General features: G+C 37.6%; 1 protein-coding gene and 1 long non-coding RNA gene across 3 annotated transcripts in view; one reads left to right on the top strand and one right to left on the bottom strand.

Annotated features, from left to right (window-relative positions):
* The first annotated feature begins 616 nt into the window (after positions 1 to 616).
* Positions 617 to 1,187, top strand: LOC118762135. Its single transcript, XR_004997912.1, has 2 exons — positions 617 to 746; positions 785 to 1,187. It is a non-coding gene; the product is annotated as an uncharacterized LOC118762135 (long non-coding RNA).
* A 5,181-nt stretch (positions 1,188 to 6,368) lies between these two features.
* LOC115228809 (probable WRKY transcription factor protein 1) overlaps positions 6,369 to 22,023 on the bottom strand; it is a 62,326-nt gene continuing 46,671 nt past the window's right edge. The window contains exons 9-12 of one of the 2 annotated variants that reach the window (XM_036500490.1): positions 19,878 to 20,039; positions 17,119 to 17,234; positions 16,419 to 16,467; positions 6,369 to 6,786 (exon numbers count right to left, since the gene is read on the bottom strand). In XM_036500490.1, the coding sequence (XP_036356383.1) occupies positions 6,758 to 6,786; positions 16,419 to 16,467; positions 17,119 to 17,234; positions 19,878 to 20,039 (356 nt within the window). In that variant the 3' untranslated portion in view covers positions 6,369 to 6,757. The remainder of the gene's footprint in view (positions 6,787 to 16,418; positions 16,468 to 17,118; positions 17,235 to 19,877; positions 20,040 to 22,023) is intronic. The other variant, XM_036500489.1, reaches the window with a different exon arrangement.

Genomic DNA, 22,023 nt, shown 5'->3' on the forward strand with positions numbered 1-22,023 from the left:
AAACATCTTGCAAAATGACATGCCTATACCATTCCTGTTTATCATTTTCCTGGCTTATAACCTCTGCACTTCAATTGTCAAAATTCAAGAACTGACTGGCATCCATTGCTAGTGGAGCACTAAGAAGAGTACCATATGAGTGAGATCGTTGCCCAAGCAACAAGCTGGCCTTCGTGCCGATGGCAAGTTAAAAACACCATTCGAGTGTGATCGTTACCTGTATCGCCTTACTGGCACTTGTGCTGGGGGCTCGTGAAAAAATATTTGAGCGAGGTTGTTGCCAGTGCCACTGGACTGGCTCCTCTGCAGGTGGCACATAAAAAGCATCATTTGAGCGTGGCCGTTGCCAGTACCATCTAACTGGCACGTAAAAAGCACCCACTACACTCTCAGAGTGGTTGGCATTAGGAAGGACATCCAGCTGTAGAAACTCTGCCAGATCAGATTGGAGTCTGGTTCGCCAGACCTCAGTCAGATCGTCCAACCCATGGAAAGTGGACGTTAAACGATGATGATCTCCACTTTACAAAATCCATTTCTACTCATCACATAACCACAATAATACGAGACATGTTTCTGATGCTGATCCTCACAGACACCTGCTCAAAAGCTATGACCTCACTGCTTAACCTTGAAAATGTTACAGAAGATATTGGTTTTTTTTTTTCCACTTCATGAGCTTATTGTAACCAAGTTTTACCAACATACATATTGCAATGTTAGTTTGCAATTTTCTATGGAAACATGTCCAGACAAAGGTAAATATTACCTTGCTTGGAAACAGGTGAGGGTTACAGACAGGAACAACATATGGTTGTTGAAATTCTCCCTCAACGGTTCATGTTTAACCCATGCAAGAACACTGGAGAAGTATACACTAAAATGATAAACTGGCTCCTATGTTTAATGCCTTAAAAACTGAATTTATTTGCTTAAAATAAGGAGAGTTCAATAAATACAATGAAACAAAATCCTTTAAGGTCTGTAAACTCCTTCATATTTTCAGAAAATAATACTGCATCTACAGAAAAGAATGTAGCAGTTTGTCTTGCAAAAACATTGGCTGTTGTGGATCTAGAATTAAACTAAGTCGATCAAGTGTTGGTTCTTGTTATTTGACAGCTTAGTGATATTGATGACAGAGCACGGTAGCTTGCAGTATTTTTTGAAGTGGTGCATGGAGGGCACAAAAGAAATGTACTGCTCTTCATACAAAGGTCAAAATATTTGTACACTACGAACAGGAAGTTAAAGATTTATGAAAAAGGATAAACTATTGTTTACTTTATGTTAATGATACTAGAACATAGGTACAAGCATGGCTGTGTGATTAAGAAATTTGCTTTATAGCCACATGATTTCAAGTTCAAGGTTAGTGTCATCTATAAATCCAGGCCAACTGATGACTTGTGACTGAATTTAATTGAGAGAAACCCTGCAGAGACCATCACACACACACACACACGTGTGTGTGTATACAGGTATGTATGTGCATGATTGTGATTTTCAGTCACCTTGACAATTGGTTTGCTTACGTCCCCCTAAAATTAATGGTTTGTTAAAAAGAATCCAGTACTACCAGACTTTTAAAAATAAGTCTTGGGATCGATTTGATTGATTAAACTCTTCAAGGTGGTGCCTGGGCAAGGTTGCAGTCCAAAAGACTAAATAAATAAATTAGTAAAGAGCAGAACAAAAATATGAATAGCTCAGTTTTTCAAGATACTAGGGCATATTAAGTATTAATTCTCTAAGCCTTAAATTCATCATCATTGCTTTAATGTTCTTTTTCCATGCTTGCATGCATGAAATGGAATTTGTTGAAGTAGATTTTCTATGTGTGGATGGCCTTCGTTTTATCAACCTTTCAAGCAAGGTAATCTTTCCCTACGACTGGACATGTTCTCACAGAAGACTGGTAACAAACAGCACCACTTGTATGACGGTGACACTCATTTACAAACAACACATAATGTCAATGAAGAAAACATGCAGTCACATACATACATGCACATATCTTTTACTTGTTTCACTGCTGCCATGCTGGAGCATTGCCTTGAAGGGTTTTAGTCAAATAAATCATCCCCAATACTTATTTTTAAGTCTGGTACTTATTCCATCAGCCTTTTTTTACTGAACCACTAATTTAAAAGGATGTAAGGAAACCAACACCAGTTGTCAAGTAGAAGTGGTGGTTGGTGGGACAAAAGTGCACATACACGAACTTCCACTCAGTTTCCATTTATCAAATTCACTTGCAATCATTGGTTGACCTAGGGTTTTAGTAGGAGACAGTTGTCCAAGGTGCTATACTGTGGAACTGGATCTGAAACCACATGGTTACAAAGCAGATTTCTTAACCACACAGCCAGGCCTGCACCCCAACACAAACAGGCTTCTTTAAGTTATATCCACTCACAAGATCAACCCAAGACTCTACACAGTGGAACTGAACCTGAAACCATGTGGTTTGGAAATGAACTTCTTAACTATACAGCCATATCTTTACCTTATATTATATTTAAAAAAAACCCTCTGTGTATCCCACCCATATATTTATTACTGTGCATCAATGTGTTGCAGTGTATCATTTGAGAAACTCTGGTCTAATAACAATTGCTTGTACATCTGCTGGTGTATCTTTACAATTTGAGAAAAAGCAAATCTCCATTGAAACAAACTGAAGCAGATACAACTTAAAAAAAAAAAAATTATCAAAAGTTCACCATTTAAATGATTTTCATTTTATTATTTACAAACAAAATCTTGTTAAAATTCTTTATTGAAATTACACAGAATAATACATTTATGAAAAAATACTGGTTAGTTATATTCATTTATTTAAACAAGACTTCCTCCATTAAATACTTGTAAAATTGATTTAATATGTTCCAAGCCCTAATCATAGGGATGTGATATTAATTATTGCTTTTTGAATAAAAACATGATTGTTTCTGAAATACAGTTTTTTGATATGTATATGTTCACCACTTAAATGTGGACATTGCATTAGTACAAACATACACTGCCACTTGGTGTCTATCATTGAAAGGATTAATTAGGCCCAGACCACGTGATCTGGTAGTCTGAGCGGTGGAAGTAGCAGTGATTGTCTACAGCTGGTGATAGCTATGGTGTGCTTTTATGCATGATGTAACCATATGAGAGTTTCTTTTGGAAAATATTGCAGTATGCAACATCCTCTTTTAAGTGGTGAATAACTTTTAGTATGAATACTGCTTCTATCACCCAATTTATTTTATGTGTGTGTATATAATATATATATATATATATATAATTTATACATACATATATAATATATACATATGTATAACACACACACACACACACACATATATATATATATATATATATATATATATATATATATATATATATATATCGTGATCACATGACAGAGCAGACCATCAGATGTTGCTACACATCGCTGGTCACAATGCGCTTCACATTGTTTTCGCTCAATAAACACTCACCCAGTCTGGGAATCGAAACCGCGATCCTACGACTGCAAGTTTGCTACCCTAACCACTGGGCCATTGCGCTCATATAAGTGATTTATACCAGTCTGTATAGTTTGAACATTTAGTGTACCTTGCACTTTACTTCAATAGAGAAATCTACTTCCAAGCCTTTGAACATTTTTTCAACCAATATATCCCTCTTCATTTGTTCTCTACTTATTATTTCTTCACCCTTTCTCTTCCTATGGTCTGCACTTGATGTCAGATCTACTAGCGGTTATTTTAAAAATACTTAATAGCGTTCTGTTTATCATTTATGCAGTCATTAAAATTGTTATAATGTCTTGTTGAGAAAGGTTCTCTTTCTTTCCTGATGAGAAGATTACATTATTTTACACCTTTTATTCTTTTGGAATAAAACCAATGTTGTCTTCGAAACATATGTCGAAAGTAAAAGAATTCGAATAACACCTGCGTTCAGGGTGTGGGTATACTTATTGCTGAAAAATGGGTAGATAAGGTAATCAAGGTAGTCAGAGTATGTGACAGAATACTTAAGATTAGATTAGTGCTTCATCATGGGTTAGCAACCATTATCAGGGCTAAGTGGATGCCCAGAAGAAGACCAGCATGGAGGAGAAGGGTCTGGAAGCTTAAAGATCCTGCCAATGAACAGAGATTTAGAGACATATTACTCGAAACCTTTAACAAAATAGCAGGGGATATAATTTCACACAATGTAGAAGACAACTGGTGGTTTCTATGGGACAATCTATTGAGGGCCACAGACCAGATCTGTGGATGGTGCAAAGTCCCCTCTCGACCCAAAATAACATGGTAGTGGAACAATGTTGTTGACAGAGCTATAAGAGAAAAAAAACAGGCTTGGAAGGACTGGAAGAATGGTGGTAGCAGGGAATTGTATCAGATTGTCAGAAGGGAAGCTAGGAGGCAGGTTTATTTAGCCAGAGGAGAAGCAGATAAGAAAAAATTTGCCAATGTTCTGCACTGTGAGGATTAAAGACTTGAAGTATTTCGTGTTGCAAGACAGTGTATGAGAGAGAATCATGATGTTGTAGGAGAGAAATGTGTTCACATGGATGATGGTTCACTCGCACTAGACGAGGCTGCAAAGAAAGGGGTTTGGAGACACCACTATGAAAGGTTGCTGAATAAGGAAAATGAATGGGAGAAAGAAAGTCTGCCGAATGTCAACCCAACAGAGGGACCTGCTATCCGAGTTGACAGTACCCTGGTAGATAAAGCAATTAAGAGTATGAAGACAGGGAAAGCCCTCGGCCCACCAGGAATCACTGCAGAGATGCTCAAAATATCTGGCAGTGTTGGCTATAGCCTAGTCACCCGTATAGAAAACCAGGTGATACACAAAGGAGTCATACCCAATGACTGGTGTAGCAGCACTATAGTCAACTGCTATAAAGGAAAAGGTGATATTTTGTGTATAGTTTATCCTTCTCTTACATTTTAATGTTCTAACTGAGATATATATACAGGGGTTGGACAAAATAATGGAAACACCTAGCATCGTAGCATTTTGAAATATCTATAAAACCATGAAAAGCTTGTTTGGATGTATTATTAGTGTTGCTTATGTTTTCCTAAAATTGCTGTTTCTTTTCAGATATCATCAGAAAAATGTAATTAAAATTCATTAAAATGACAGATCTATCAGACTTTCAAAGAGGTCAAATTGTTGGTGCTTGTATAGAAGGTGCTAGTGTAACGAAAACAGTTGAAATATTTGGTGTATCAAGAAGTACTGCCTTGAAAGTAATGACAGCCTTTGAGAATGAGGGAAAAACCTCCTCGTCGAAACAAAACTCTGGTAGAAAACCAAAACTTTCAGATAGGGACCATCGGACTCTTACATGAAGTACAGCTCCCAAAATTACTGCAGAGCTTAATGACCACCTCGAGAACCCAGTTTCCACAAAAACTGTTCACTGGGAGCTGCACAAAGCTGGATTTCATGGGAGGGCTGCTATCAGAAAACCACTACTTTCAAAAACAAACGTTGCAATGCTTTAGAGTGGAGTAAAGACCTACAGAATTGGTCTCTCGAGCAGTGGAAAAATGTTATTTTCTTGGATGAGTCATCCTTTTCTTTGTTTTTGATCACTGGCCGAGTATATGTGTGGAGACAGCCAAAAGAAGCATTTGACACAGACTGCCTTCTTCCAACTGTTAAACATGGAGGAGGATCTCTGATGATTGGTGAGGGGGGAGGGCTATATCTTGGAAATCTGCCGGCCCAATGGTTTCCCTTCATGGCAGAATTAATAGTCAAGACTATTTAAGCATTTATCTGATCAAATTCATCCTATGAATGCGGAACTGTTTCCGGAGAGAAATGCAATCATTCGGGATGATAATGCACCAATTCACACAGCTAAAGTTGTAATTGAATGGCACGAGGAACATTCTTGTAAAGTCGAACATCTTATCTGGCCACCACAGTCCCCAGATCTCAATACTATTGAAAATTTATGGTGCATTTTAGAAAAACAAGTAAGGAGTCAATATCCTCCACCATCATTACCACAAGAACTGGAGACTGTTTTAGTTGAAGAAGGGACAAAAATTCATTTGGAAACAATTCAAACTCTGTACGAGTCCATACCTCATGGAATTCAAGCTGTAATTATTGCCAAAGGCAGTCCTACCCCATATTAAAATAAATTTGTTTGAAATTTTAAGGTGTTTCTCATTATTTTGTCCATCTCCTCCATGTCCCCCTACATGGCCTTGCTTTTTGCTTTTTGAGCCAAAAACTTAACTTAACTTAACTATATGTGTGTGTGTGTGTGTGTGTGTGTGTGTGTATATATGCATAATTATATTGAAAGAACAGATGCAAAGGAAGCATTCAATGCATGTAGCAAAATTATTTATTTATTCAAAGCTGATATTTCTATCTGTCATTACTTAAGAGTTGTGTTGCTACGTGTGGTTCTTCATTGATTTCTGATGGCCAGAAACTCTGAGTAGCAACAGAGTGAATCATCAATTTCAAACTGACTAATCAAATTATTCAGTGAGTGAGTCATCAGATGCAAACAAATTTATCATACAGTTTATCATCATCATTGTCATCATCATCACCACTATCATCCTCATCATTGTTGTCATAACAGTTTCACTTCAGTTTATTTTCATTTAATCATCACTGTAAATGCCTCCATCTTCATCAAAATGTCATTCCTTCTTATTCCGGAGTATTTCATTTGTTGTCTCGAATATCTAATTCAAGAATTTTATCCAACTTGGGGTAAGCTTTCAAACTCTGAAAAAAAAACAAAAGAACAAACAGAAATTTAGTACATAAGATGTGGATATATTGGGTGTTGCTGCATCTTTTCTTGGTTTTCAATTAATGTTAGGAAAGCACTCACATCAGAACACAGCTAAGTTGAAATAAAAAAAAAATTTACACTAAACTGAAGGGTTACTCAATACTTTTAGCAGAATACATCATAATCATCATCATCATTGTTTAATGTCCGTTTTCCATGCTAGCATGGGCTGGACAGCTATTTGTTATTCTTTTACAAGGGTGCCCCAGCATGGCCACGGCTCGTGAGCTGAAACTAGATAAAATAAAAAAACAGTATTGACAGTAACTTTGAAGTTTCAACTTGTTTAGCTTTTGTCAGACAGTCTTGTTAAAGAATGATAAATTTGTACTCTACAAAATGTATTGAACAATTCTTCAGGTTAATACAAAATTTATAGTTTCCCCCCTCTATCTTTGTCCACTCACTACATTCCCTCTCCCCCACCTCTTACTTTCCTTTTGCCATCTTGTGGACTTACCCACCCACCCTATCTAATCCTTGGCCCCGCTTATATACACTTCTCTGTAACTTGGGTGTCCCTCCACCCTTGTCCCTTATAAACCATATTCTCTTCCCCTCTCCCCTCCTACTAAATTATCCATGTATTTCTTTTACTGCAAAATGCCTATTTCTTTTCTACTCATACGCTCATCTGGCACAAAGCCACTTTCATCAATACTTCTCCCCACCATCAGCTGAGGAGTCTTGTCTTGTAAACAATTTAGTGACCCCATTGCTGCTTGTCATGTAAGAAGCACTCAGTACACTGTAAAGACGTTGGCATTAGGAAGGGCATCCAGTTGCAGAACCATGCCAATGCAGACAGTAGAGCTTGGCATAACCTTCTAACTTGCCAGCTCCAGTTAACCTGTTCAACACATTCCACCTCAGAAAATGGACATTGAATGATAATGATGCTGGTGTTGATTGACATAAAAACAAACATTAATATAGGATATGAATATATTGTGTTTTAACATAGGCCACTGGCAAAATGTTGTTAGGGAGGGTTAATTAAACCATTTCATCTTCATCATTTAATGTCCACTCTTCCATTCTTACAAGGGTTGGATGGAAATTAATGAGACAGATTTTCCCCTCCGAGGCACAAGTTCAGGAAAATGTCTATGGAAGACCAGCAGTTGCCCATACATACCAGTCTCTCCTCCTCTCCATGCCACCAATGTTATCCAAGGGAAAAGCAAAGGCTGATACATCTTGGTACCAGGGATGTCACATCTCATTTCTACAGCTGAGTGAACTGGAGCCATATGAAATAAAGTGTCTTGCTCAAGAACACAACACACAGCCCAGTCCAGGAATCAAGCTCACCACCTCATGACAGTGAGTCTGATGCTCTAAGCACTGGTATGCACAAATACATATACACACATGCATATACATACATATGTACATATATACATACACACACATGATGGACTTCAACACAGTTTCCATCTACCAAATCCACTCACAAGACTTTGATCAGCCTGGGGATATAACAAAAGACACTTGTCCAAAATGCTGTACAATGGGACTGAACTTGAAACCATGTATTTCCAAAGCAACCTTCTTTACCACACAGCCATGCCTGTGCTTGTACATCTTTTGTTGAGGTATATCAGTGAAAGATGTAAATATTAGTTAGAAATCTGAACAAAATGGTGCTTTTCAAACAAAGCCCTGTTGATTTTTGTTCTGCACTGAGTTCCACAGACACTCTTTTGTGACTATCATCATCAGAAATGCAGTGAGCCAGTGAACGGACCGTTGGAAACCTGTAATTGCTGAAACTATTTTTCACACGGAATAAAAGTGGCAAGGTGACATGTATTGAAGTTTTAATTGATCTGGTATTGATCACAAAATGTCATTGTTGTGACATCTGTTGTATTTTATTCTTCAATTTCATTTTTATTGGTTTTTAGCTTTTAGACTGCAGTCATGCTGTGGCATTGCATTCAAGGTCAATAATATTTGACCTGAATAGGCAGTAAGGTGGTAGAAGTGCTAAGGCATTAGGTAGACTATCTTACAGTATTTGTCCCTGATCTCTGTGCTCTGGTTCAAATCCTGTCTGAGGCTAACTTTGACTTACATCTTGTTTGGACTAGATAAATACAGTAGCAATACTGCGGTTGATTTCCTCCCTCTTTCTCTCCTTCTTCCCCCCAGGAAATCAACCTAGAGTAGTTTAGGTCCTACAAAGTTAAAAATGCCCGAAACATAGTATGATGGCACCACTAAAACTCCATCAGAAGCTAAAAGTACAAGAAAAGAAGAAAAGAAGCAACTGATTGTGATACTTATTTACAGTAGTATTTATTTTATTTATGATAATTTATTTATCATTATTGACTGGTATTCACAAGGTATGTTTTCAATGCAACACCAGTTTTATACCAGTAAACATAGACATAGACTGACACGTAATATTTACCTCCACTTGAAAGTGGATGTTGTGTTAGAACACAGAATACTGCGTTATTCACCACGAGAGAACCTCTCATATGGACTTTTGGTGCGTATAAGCATTCATGTTGATATGCACCACAAGTCCATATGAGAGGTTCTCTCATGGTAAATAATGCAGTATTCTGTGTTCTAACGCAACATCTACTTTTAAGTGGGGTTAAATATTACCTTTTGGTATTATTACTATTTCTGTTGTTATTAATTATAGACTAACATATATCGTCATCACCGTCATTATATCTTTATCTCTTACTTGTTTCAGTCATTGGACTGTGGCCATACGGGGGCACCACCCTGAAAGGTTTAGTTGAACAGATTGACCCCAGTATTAATTTTTTAGTTTGATACTTACTATCCTCTCTTTTGCTGAACTGCTAATTCAAGGGAAACATAAATAAACCAATCCCAATTGTCAAATAATGAAGGGGATAAACAACAAATATAAAGACTCACACACACATCTATCTAAACATATGATGGGCTTACACACAGTTTCCACCTGCTAAATTCACCCACAAAGTATTGGTTGGCTCTCAGGCATAGCAGAAGACACTTGCCTAAGGTGCCACACAGTGGGACTGAACCTGAAATCATGTGGTTTCAAAGCAAGCCTTTTACCCACATGATCATGCTTGCACCAGGCAGTCTTCTGTACATTTTCTATCAACCAAATTTCACCCAGAAAGTATGAGTTGGCCTGAGTCAGTAGTAAAAGACACTTGCCCAAGGTGCTGTGCAATGAACAGGATCCAATACCATTTAATTACAAAACAAACTGCTTGACCAAGCAGCTATGCCTGTGCTTCAAGCACAAATGTGAGCATGTCACAATATCTACATTTATATTTACTAATATAAACCTAATATTGTGCAATACATATATATATATATATATATATATATATATATAATATATATATATATATATCATCAATCATCATCATCATCGTTTAACGTCTGTTTTTCATGCTAGCATGGGTTGGACTGTTTGATTGGGGTCTGAGAAGCCAGGAGGCTGCACCAGGCTCCAGTCTGATCTGGCAGTGTTTCTACAGCTGGATGCCCTTCCTAATGCCAGCCACTCCATGAGTGTAGTGGGTGCTTTTGTACGTGCCACCGGCACAGGTGCCAGGGGAGGCTGGAAACGGCCACGATTGGTTGGTACTTTTTACATGTCACTGGCACGGGTATCACAACTACAATTTCCATTTGATTTTTGTATATATATATACATGATCTTCATTCACCATCTGTTTTCCATGCTGGCATGGGTTGGACAGTTTAACAGGAGCTATGCAGGCTCCAGTTCTCTCTTTTTGGTATGGTTTCTATAGCTTGATGTTCCTCCTAATGCCAACCACTTTACAGCATGTACTGGGTGCTTTTTTATGTGACACTGGCACTAGTGCTTTTCACATGACACCAGCATGGGATTAAGAATATATAAAGTATTTTAGAATGCAGAAAGCATTTTATATATGTGGCATGTAAAATGCATCACCTGAACGTGGCCAATGCCAGTGCCCCCTGTGTTGGTAGCATGTAAAAAGCACTATTCGACATAATCGATACTAGGCCCGCCTGACTGGCTCCTGTGCTGGTGGCATGTAAAAAGCACCCACTACACTCTCGGAGTGGTTGGCATTAGGAAGGGCATTCAGCTGTAGAAACATTGCCAGATCAGATCAGAGCTTTCCAGATCTCAGTCAAACCATCCAGCCCTCAGTCAAATTGTCCAACCCATACCAGGATGGAAAATGGATGGTAAACGATGATGATGATGATGATGATATATATTGATAAACAAATTCAAACACACATACATAAGGTGTGTGTGTTGTTAGCTCATGGGTCAGCTGTGTTTTAGGCACAAGAGAATATATTCTCAATGCATCTGGTATTAAAACACCTGAAAGTAAGTCATAGGTCAATGAGACAACTCACATCAGGTCCCTTTTCTGCATTGGGAATATATTCTCTTACTCCTAAAAATGCAACTGGCCCGTAAACTAACAACATACCCATCTTGTGTACATGTGTTCGAATTTTTTTTACATACCTCAAGCTAATTCATATTTGAATATATATATATATTTTTTCATTCAATGGAGAAATAGTCAAATTTGTTATTTGTATACAAGGGCAGACTGAGACTATTAAGAGCCCTCGGGCATAACTATTTACCAGATCCCTTAGCATTGATTTTAGTAGAGTTAACATATAGAGTGTGAGCCCCTCAGAGCTCTGGGCCCTCAGGCAGTGCCCAATTGACTGATGGCTCGGCCCATCTCTGTTTGTATGTCTAATACACAAAGAAAATATATCATCATTGTTTAGCATGGAAGGTGGATGTTAAATGAATATAATGATGTTCAACATGTGTCTCCTCACCGAAAAGGTAATTATTTTTCCACGCTTGCTGATATTGTTTTTGTGTCTCCTTTTGTCTCAAAGCTGTAGGGCGCCTGTGTCATCCATGATTTTAACCGTTACTGTCTTCAAAAAAGTTTTTTTCGTTTCATGTTCGTCTCTGTTGCGTTGCATTCTTTCCTTCTGGGGCTGGCCAATTCAGAGCGGATCTCAGAATTAAACAGCCGAAATCTGCGATGAGGAATCGGTTTCTGACTGAAGAACAAAGGCTTTGAATGACCCGTCTGTCTCTTATGTTCTTCCCTTCGTGTATTTCACGTTATTTATTTATGTAAAGGTTTATTATATATTCTTTGTGTATTAGACATACAAATGTCAAATTTCACTATTTCTCCATAGACTGAAAAAAACCTGATAAACAACCCTAATTGATTTCCAAGCCTTATTAGGTTCTCATCAGAAGTGTCCACATTGTTTGACCAATCCCAGAGAAACAACTAGCCAATCAGTTTATACACACAACAGATCCACTGACTCTAGAGAACTGGGTTTACTAATTTGCATGCTATAAATATTTAACTGTATTTAATACTACTGACCTGTCAATCTATGTAGTAGACTCATAAACAGGGCAAATTTATCTATTCCGCAGTAGTTTTGTTTTTTTACAAGATTCCACTCACAAAGTTTTAATGTTTTACTGTTGCCTTAGACACACTAACACATTGTGAGTAATGTACAATGAATGGATTGAATTTGGAGCCCTCTGGTTGCAAGGCATACCACTTAACAAAACATAATACATAATTTGAAATAAATTACACATGTACACACACTATCTGTGTGTGCATATATATATATATATATATATATATATATATATATATATATATATCATCATCATCGTTTAACGTCCGTTAACCATGCTAGCATGGGTTGGATGATTCGACCAGGGTCTGGGACGCCAGGAGGCTGCACCAGGCTCGAGTCTGATCTGGCAGTGTTTCTACAGCTGGATGCCCTTCCTAATGCTAACCACTCCATGAATGAATTTATATATATAAATAAGAGGGAGAGAGAGAGAGAGAGAGAGAGAAAGAGATGTGTGTGTGTGTGTGTGCACATGTGTATAATACGCACATACACACAACGCAAAAACATATATATTTGTATCTATTGTAACCTGAGATATTAGATAGAAAACAGATATCAAATGATGATGATGATGATGTAAGGAAAATGAAAAATTATTCTCTTAGGAAGCTTTTATTTCTGATTGAAAAATTATGAAATAACTTGTTATTGCCAATTTTGATTGCCCCAAATTAGTCCTCGTCAAGTTCAACTTTGACATTCCAACCATAACCACCTTGCATCTTTCTGGGGTACTATACTCCAGGCTCCACCATTTAGTTTTTTTTTAAAGGTAGCAGGATGCAATTTAAGGAATATTTGGTTACTATATCTAGCAGATTGAATGACCTGGAAGAGGCACTGTCATTAGCTCATGCAATTACTGGTAAATGTGTCAATGCACTTACCAGAAGATTATGACCCTTTTTTACTCTTTGTACTTCAGAAGACTCGTCAAACCAAGTGAAATCATAGTTGTGGCTGCTGCCGGTGTCACAAAATGGCACCTGTGCCACTGATATGTAGAAAGTACCTATTACACGCTTGGAGTGATTGGTGTTAGGAAGAGTATCCAGCCATAGAAACTATGCCAAACCAGACTGGAACATGGTACAGCTCTCCAGCTTACCAGTTTTTTTTTTGTTTTGTTCCTTCTCGAGCAATGCCTGGCTCATAAGGGCCGGTTTCCTTGGTGTATAGGTTCCCCACCTGGACGGGACACTGGTCCATCGCAGGTGAGCTGCAAGATGCTGGAGGAAAGAGTGAGAGAAAGTTGTGGCGAAAGAGTCAGCAGAAGTTTGCCATTATCTTCTGCTGGAGCTGTGTGGAACTTAAGGGTTTCACTCATAAACACACACATCGCCTGGTCTGAGATTCGAACCCGTGATCCCTCGACCACGAGTCCGCTGCTCTAACCACTAGGCCATGTGCCTCCACAGCTTACCAGTTTCAGTCAAACCGTCTAACCCATGCTAGCATGGAAAGCAGATGCTAAAATGATGATGATGGTTATTACATCTGTTCAATACCTCCCTCCATATTAACTAATCACTGCTCTGGCAAAAAAAAAAAGAAAAACCCCAACAAAAGCGAAAAACCCCAACAAAAGCGAAAAACCCCAGCATGTCTCAAGTAAGATTACATCCTCCATATAAATAATTAAATCTAAGATTATACAGATGTCTATATGTGTGTTTCATTTAGACAAATGACTGTTAGAAGATGAAGCAGATGTTCTGCTACCCACGGTGACAAGATTAATTGGTGATTTGCCTTTATTAATAAACTTATTTTATATTTTCTTTTTCTTTTTGTAACTTGTTTTCATGGCAGGATTAATTTTCATTCATTTTGTAAAATGATAATAAAGTAAAAATTAATTTTCTGTCCAAAAAATTATTTTCTGATAATAAAGTAAAAATTAATTTTCTGTCCACTTTCAGTATAGCAATCTATTTCTATTTTAATCTCATAAAAGACAGTGGACAGTTGCCAAGGAGAAGAAAATTGGCTTCGGCTTACATTTCATGGAACAGGATGCTTTTCAGGAGGAGGGAACGGTGGTGGGTGGGGTGGGGGACATTAACTAGTCAATAAAATAAAATATGTATCTGTGATAGATTGAGATAAATTGTTGAGATCTATTATGGATTGAACTGATTCCTAGATGAAAGTCAAAGTAAATATTGACCACATAAGTTACATGTAGAAAATTCAAAATAAGTGGTCACATTTTCAAACAATAGTCTGAAGGTGAAGAATATATATGTTTGCTTCTGTATCATTGTATGACAATGACCGAAGGATTCACCACTAAATTTTATAGACAAAACATCTAAATTGTTTTTTCTAAATTAAATTTTTCTGACATGAACAATTCCTCCTTGAGGTATTTAAGTAATCTACAAAGTTATATTTTCCTTCCATTAAATCTAAATTCTAAAAACAATTGTTCAGCTTTCCTTTTGTGACAAATAGTCTGTATTTATTATCTGAATTAAGCTACTAGCATAAGAATATGAGATTGTTATTTAAACTTACGACTAATTTAAAATGTTCACGAGATTAACAAAAAACAAAAACAAAAACAAAAAAATAAATAAATAAAAAGAAAAGTAAAAAAGTAGACTGCAGCCATCTTTGAAAGTTGGTCTTAGCAATATTTAAGCTTTTTGATATAAATCACCTAAGGCCAACTCTGGTTCTGCAAAACAAAATATTTTGTTTTAAACTTTCAGACTGAAATTAGAAGCTTCTCTCTCCTGAATTTAAGTACAATATGTTCAAAACACAAGTTTAATACTAAAAAAAGTTAGTTAATATATTAAATCTTACCAGAAATTTCATTATTAAGTGAAATTTTAACAGAAATATAAAAGCAATGAATTTCGTTAGAAATAAGGTCATGTGAAGGTTAACATGTTTTTTTCTTATTATCAAAATACAAAATAAGGCAACAAGCTGATAGAATCTTTAACATATCAAACCAAATGCTTAATGGCATTTTTCCGACTCATTATGTTCTGTGTTCCAGTTTCACCAAGGTTGACTTTACCTCCCAGCCGTTCATTGTTGAGGTAAATGCATCACCTCTGCTTTAAAAATTGCTGGCCATGTGCCAAAATTAGAAAAAAGAATTTATTATGATATAAAAGGGACAGTGGAGTGATAGACAAGTTGTTTGTGGTATTTTGTTTTTCCTTGCCTATCATCCATCTGTAGTTGATATAATAGAATATTTTTCCACCACCTGAAGTATGTAGGCTTGTGCATGTGTCAGAAATCCTCAACAAAAACAAACACTGTGAAACAGTAATTATGTGAAGAGGGAGGGAATATTATTGAGTAAGTAGTTAAGAAAGATATGAATGTCACACAATCTCATTTCTTGTCAGCCTTAAATCTAACATATAACACCTATTCCTTCAACCACCATAACTAGAGCTGGGAACAGGCAAGATGTTATAAGAGTTAGAAATCTGGATTAGAGATCACACAAAAACGCAGCTTTAATTATTTCGAAGAGGAAGAGGAGAAGGAGAAAGAGGAAGAGGGGGAGGAAGAGGGAGAGGAAGAGGGAGAGGAAGAGGGAGAGGAAGAGGGGGAAGAGAAAGAGGAGAAGGAGGAAGAGAAAGAGGAAGAGGAAGAGGGGAGGAAGAGAAAGAGGAAGAGGAAGAGAAAGGGGGAGAGAAAGAGGAAGAGAAAGGGGGAGAGAAAGAGGAAGAGGAAGAGAAAGTAAAAGAGGAAGAGGGGGAAGAGGGGAGGAAGAGAAAGTAAAAGAGGGGGAGGAAGAGGGAGAGGAAGAGGGAGAGGAAGAGGGGGAAGAGAAAGAGGAGAAGGAGGAAGAGAAAGAGGAAAAGGAAGAGGGGAAGAAGGGGGAGGAAGAGAAAGTAAAAAAGGAAGAGGGGAGGAAGAGAAAGAGGAAAGGGGGAAGAAGAGAAAGAGAAAGTGAAAGAGGAAGAGGGGTGAGGAAGAGGAGGGAGGAAGAGGAGGAGGAAGAGGAGGAGGAAGAGGAAGAGGGGGAGGAGGAGAGTTAACATTATTAGATTATTCTCAGGCCAGCCTGCAAGGGAGACAACATAGAACGTTTCTTGATGCTTACCTGTCGTCAGTGAAAAAATAGTCTTTGGACTAGCTTGTTGACCCTGTAGCTGAGTCAAGAAATGAGAGGAATTAATAACTCACTTACAGAAGGTATTAAAATGCTTTCAATATTACTACTGACCACAAGGCAGTGAGTTGGCAGAACTGTTACCATGCCTGAAAAAATGTTTAATGGCATTCCATCCATCTGAGTGTTTTGGGTTCAAATGCTACTGAGGTTGATTTTACCTTTCATCCTTTTGGGTTGATAAAATAAGAACCAGTTGAACACTGGGGTCGATGTAATCAACTTACCAGACTCACCTGAAATTGCTGGCTTTGTGCCAAAATTTGAAACTGATATTACTAATGACCATAGCAGAGTTAAATATAGTTATTAGGAAAATATATTAAAGATCAACCACCCATATTCTCTAGCTGAGCAAGTAAGGGAGACAACTCTAAACACTTCTTGTTCATAGCTGTCATCAGTAGAAGTAAGCTTTTTACTGTTGACTGCTTTGTCCTGTAATAACTAGCTTGCTATAAGCCCAACATTTTCATGTTCAAATCAAACCAGGATAAAAAATAATAATAATATCCACCATTCTTCATTTGTTAAAAAAACAAAAAAAAAAAATCCAAACTAGTCCCGAAAAATAATAAACCAGCCATATCTGCCCACTTTTAAATAAGCAAAGAAATGTTTATGGACTTACTTTTAATTTTATGAGGATAAATCTGTATTGCTGTTTAAACTTGCTGTTTTCACTATCACTGAAATAGTCTTGCATCTTTACCTGAACATTAATGTTCTTCAAGTTGGGGCAGTTCTCTGTAAAAATGGGAGAATTTCAGAATTGATTTCAACTTGTACTGGATGATGATGTTTGTAGTGGTGGCGATGATGATAGTTATGATGATGCAAACATTGTTATACCAATGAGGATGATAATGGTGATGATAAGGGTGATCATTCGGTCAGACACTGACCATGGGTTTGCACCTAGAGAGTTACCCTCTGAGGTACAAGTCTGGGCAAGGTTATTTTTATGGAAGACCAGCAGTTGCCCGTGCATACTGGCCTCCCCTCTCCACGTCACCGATGTTGTTCAAGGGAAAGGCAAGGGCCGATACAGCTTGGCACCTGTGACGTCGCAACTCATTTCTACAGCTGAGTGAACTGGAGCAACGTAAAATAAAGTGTCTTGCTCAAGAACACAACATGCAGCCCGGTCCGGGATTCGAGCTCACAACCTCATGATCGTAAGCTCGACGCTCTAACCACTGAGCCACGCGCCTTACACATGGTGATCATTAATAAGGCCATTACTGAAATTGCATACCTGACCTTGTCATTCTGCCCCCTTACACAGACTTAACCTTCATCATTCAATTTTCTGAGATTCGTGCTGCTGTGATTAGATGGTCAGTTAAACCTTACTCTCTCCCCACCTTACCATCAAGTTATATCTACCAATTTATGAGAGTCCTGTTACTATGATCAGATATTGAGTTAAACCCTGGACCCACTCAAGTGTATATCGTTACAGGCACTATATAAATGCTTTCCAAAATTTGCACACAAATTTAGAGCCATTTTGGAATACATGAAGGAAAAAAAAAACTAGATTCAAGGCCCCTCTGGGGGGATTTAAGAAAAGAGGTGATCTGAAGAATGATAGTTGTAACAGATTGGTAAGCCTCCTCCTTCGCTCTCTATCACACTAATTCTCTATCTCACACACACAGTACTTGGCACCTTTTATCTCTTTAAGACACTCTATAGACAGTATACAGAGTAAAATACTGTCTTCATTATCGTCATCGTCGTCGTCATCATCATCATCATTTGATGTCTGTTTTCTGTATTGATTGGGCGTGAGGATTTGACAGCAGTTGGCAAGTCAGAAGACTGCACCAAGCTCTACAGTCATCTTCTACAGCTGGGTGCCCCTTTCTAATGCCAACCACTTTATAGAGTGTACTGGGTACTTTTTACATGGTATTAGTACTGGTGAGATCACCTAGTAACCTTCAAGACAATGATGACTCACCTGAGAGAGGAATTAGTATCAAGGCAGGTGGCTTTGTGTCAGGTATTAAGAGGTGAAACTATGATTGAGAGACAGAAACAGGTGTCTTACTGTAAAGAAAATACATGACTACCCTACTTGGAGAGAGAGAGAGAGAGTGAGAGAGAGAGAGAGAGAGGTAAGATTGTTGCAATATGCAAGGGCATACTCTCAAGGTTATTAAAATTTCTCATGTAAAAATGATAAATTCAAAAAGTTAGGGTGCAGTTTCAAATACCATGGTAGGCAGAACAATTTATCCTTTAACTGTTTGACATTTGAATTTGTTTCATTTAATAAAATATTCAATTATGCTGTATGAACCAGACTGTTAATTTTTATAATAGTTGGGATGTGGCTGTACAATAAGTTTGCTTCCCAACCACATGGTTCCAGGTTCAGTCCTACTGCATGACACATTTGGCAAGTGTTTTCTACAAAAGCCCTTGGCTGACCAAATTCTTGGGAGATTTAGGAGGTGGAAACTGAAAGAAGCCTATTGTATGTGTGTGTCTTTGTCTTGACATAGTATGATAGTAGTAAATGATTGTCTCTGTCACACAAGTTGAATCATTCATTTCCAATATTCTACAAGAACATGTCTTGTGATCAGGAAATATTACCTGGCTTGGAAACAGACAGGGGCTGGCATCAGGAAGCATATCTAGCCATTGAAAATTTGCCTCAATAAGTAACTTCCATTTGCTCCATGTGAGCATGGAAAAGTGGACATTAAGATGGTGGTGATGATGATGTGTATATATATATATATATATATATATATACACATACATATATATATATATGGCTGCTTCATGTAGCATGTAAAAATGACCTGTTAAAGTATAGTTTTCTCTTGTATTTAAATGTACACTATTTTAAAATAAGATTATGTTGCCTATTGACTATTTATACATGCTAGGCCACTGGTGGTGATATTTCTAACGAATATTCACTACCCTATATATGTATATATATATATATATATATATATATATATATATATACACACATACACATACACACTTACAAACAAACACACACACACACAAAGTATAATTCCTATAATTCCTTACGCAAGCAGGATGGATGATAACTTTTAACATTTAGTGGGAGGTTAAATATTCAAGTGGTTCTGTTCTGACCCTTCTAAATGAAAAGTCCAACTTTCAGCATCTCAGTTTGTTGTGTAAGAATGAAATTAGTCAATTTGACCCTCATCTCAATTTATTAAGAAAAAAGATCTGCTTAAGTTTTAATTTTTCAGAAAGACCAAATACATATGGATATGTGTGTGTATATTTATTTCTTCTTAATCCATGTTCTATTTCTGTGAGACTACAATATAAAAAAAGCTTATATATAGTTTATTAAGAGGAAAGAAGAAATACTTGAAAATATACTCATAAAAACTTGAATGGTTTCACTTTGAACTGGGGTATGTGTGAATTTTAAGCTTTCTAAGTTATGCAATCCACGTTTGCATAATTTTTTAGCAGAACTTTCATTAAAGTCTGCCATAAACTGATTAAGCTCCAACTCTTCCAAATCTTGACATTGTTGAGCTGAAAAAGAAAAGAGAAAAAATATAATTTAATGACAATAACAATAACAATTTCTTTTCACAAAGCACAGGGGTTAATTTTTTATAAGAAGGTGATATAATGGTTACGGGATATCTAAAGGCTCTCTTCAAGGATTGATTCAAAGAAAAATACACAGTAGTGGTTTTCAAATATATTCTCTTGTAAGATCTTAGTCTATCACCCTAGGCTTACAGAAAACAATTATGCAAAGTCCTTGCTGCTTACAGTGGAGAGTTGAATTTCAGCTGGTATATTTATATATATATATATATATATATATATAGGGAGAATTTGTGAAAAAAACAAAAGACGAAGACAGGTGGTGTAGAAAACAAACAGATGTATAACGCTCAGGAAATGAAAAAGTCTTTTACGTTTCGAGCCTATGCCCTTCCACAGAAAGGGACACAGAAAGAAACAAGGAGAGAAAAAAAATGTGTGTAGTGGCTGCTGATCATCATCATCATTTAACATCCATTCTCCACGGGTTGGATGGTTTGACCAGAGTTGGCAAGCTGGAAGGCTGTACAAGACTCCAGTCTGATTTGGCATGGTTTTCTATGGCTGGATGCCCTTCCTAACACCAACCACTCTAAGAGTGTAATGGGTGCTTTTACATGCCACTGGCACCATTTGTGTGACACCAGTATCTGCCATGATTGTGATTTTGCTTGGTTTGATAGGTCTTCTTCTCAAGTGCAGCATAATGTCAAAGTTCTTGGTCATTGCTTCTGTGAGGCCCAACACTCAAAAGGAACACAGCCACTTCACCTCTGTGTAGCCTAAAACTCGAAAGGTGCTCTTTACATTTCTCTGTCTCACTATAACTTTTGATCATCTGACACAAGATCCCTTCCTCCAATACCCCTCTCAAAAGTAGTTTTGTCTTTCAGGTTACTTGGTGACTCAGTCAGTGCTGGTGCCACTTAGAAAGCATCCAGTCCACACTGTAAAGTGGTTGGCATTTGGAAGGGCATCCAACTGTAAAAACCTTGCCAAAACTGACCTTGCCTGTGCTTGTGCCACATAAAAAGCACTAAGTCCACTCTGCTGGGTGGTTGGTGTTACGAAGAGCATCCTGCCAAAACAGTCACAGAAGTCTGGTGCAGGCTTCTGCCTGACTGGCTCCTGTCAAATCATCCCACCCATGGAAGGCAGACGTTAAATTATGATGATGAGGATATATATATATATATATATATATATAAAGTAGTTGTATACTGCCAACTTTATGTGACAGTCCCATGAAGGGAATCATACTACTGCTATGGGACTGACACATCAAGTTGACAGTATACAACTACTTTATATATATATACTACTGCATAAATCTCTCTGAGATATTTAGGAATGTATTATTTCTCTCTCTCTCTCTCTATACACACACACATATATATATATATATATATATATATATATATATATTTTATGTGCACACACGACAGAGTGTAAGCACCCTGAGAGAAATGCTGGACATAAGAAGCATCAGATGTGGTGTGCAAGAGGAACGTTTGCACTGGTATGGTCATGTACTACGGATGGATGAGGAGCGACGTGTGAAGAAGTGCCACTCCCAAACAGTTGAAGGAATAGAGGGTAGAGGTAGACCCAAGAAAACATGGGATGAGGTGGTCAAGCATGACATTCGAACGTTGGGCCTCACAGAGGCTATGACAAAAGACCGAGACCTCTGGAGATATGCTGTGACTGTGAAGACCTGACAAACAATGTGAGTTCATGGCCGTTTCCTGCACCAGCTTCACATAGCAGCCCCAGCCCATCCAAAGAGCCTTGTATCACAGGACAGCTTGCTGTGCTTGCCTTGGATCATAGGGTAACCTACTGTGCTTGAGGAGACCTATTGAGTCAAGTACATCAACATCAAAGTAAAAATCAAATGGAAATTGTAGTTGTGATACCCATGCTGGTGGCACGTAAAAAGCATCGTCCGAACGTGGCCGAT

This window comes from Octopus sinensis, linkage group LG2, assembly GCF_006345805.1.
Source record: "Octopus sinensis linkage group LG2, ASM634580v1, whole genome shotgun sequence".
NCBI lineage: Eukaryota > Metazoa > Mollusca > Cephalopoda > Octopoda > Octopodidae > Octopus > Octopus sinensis.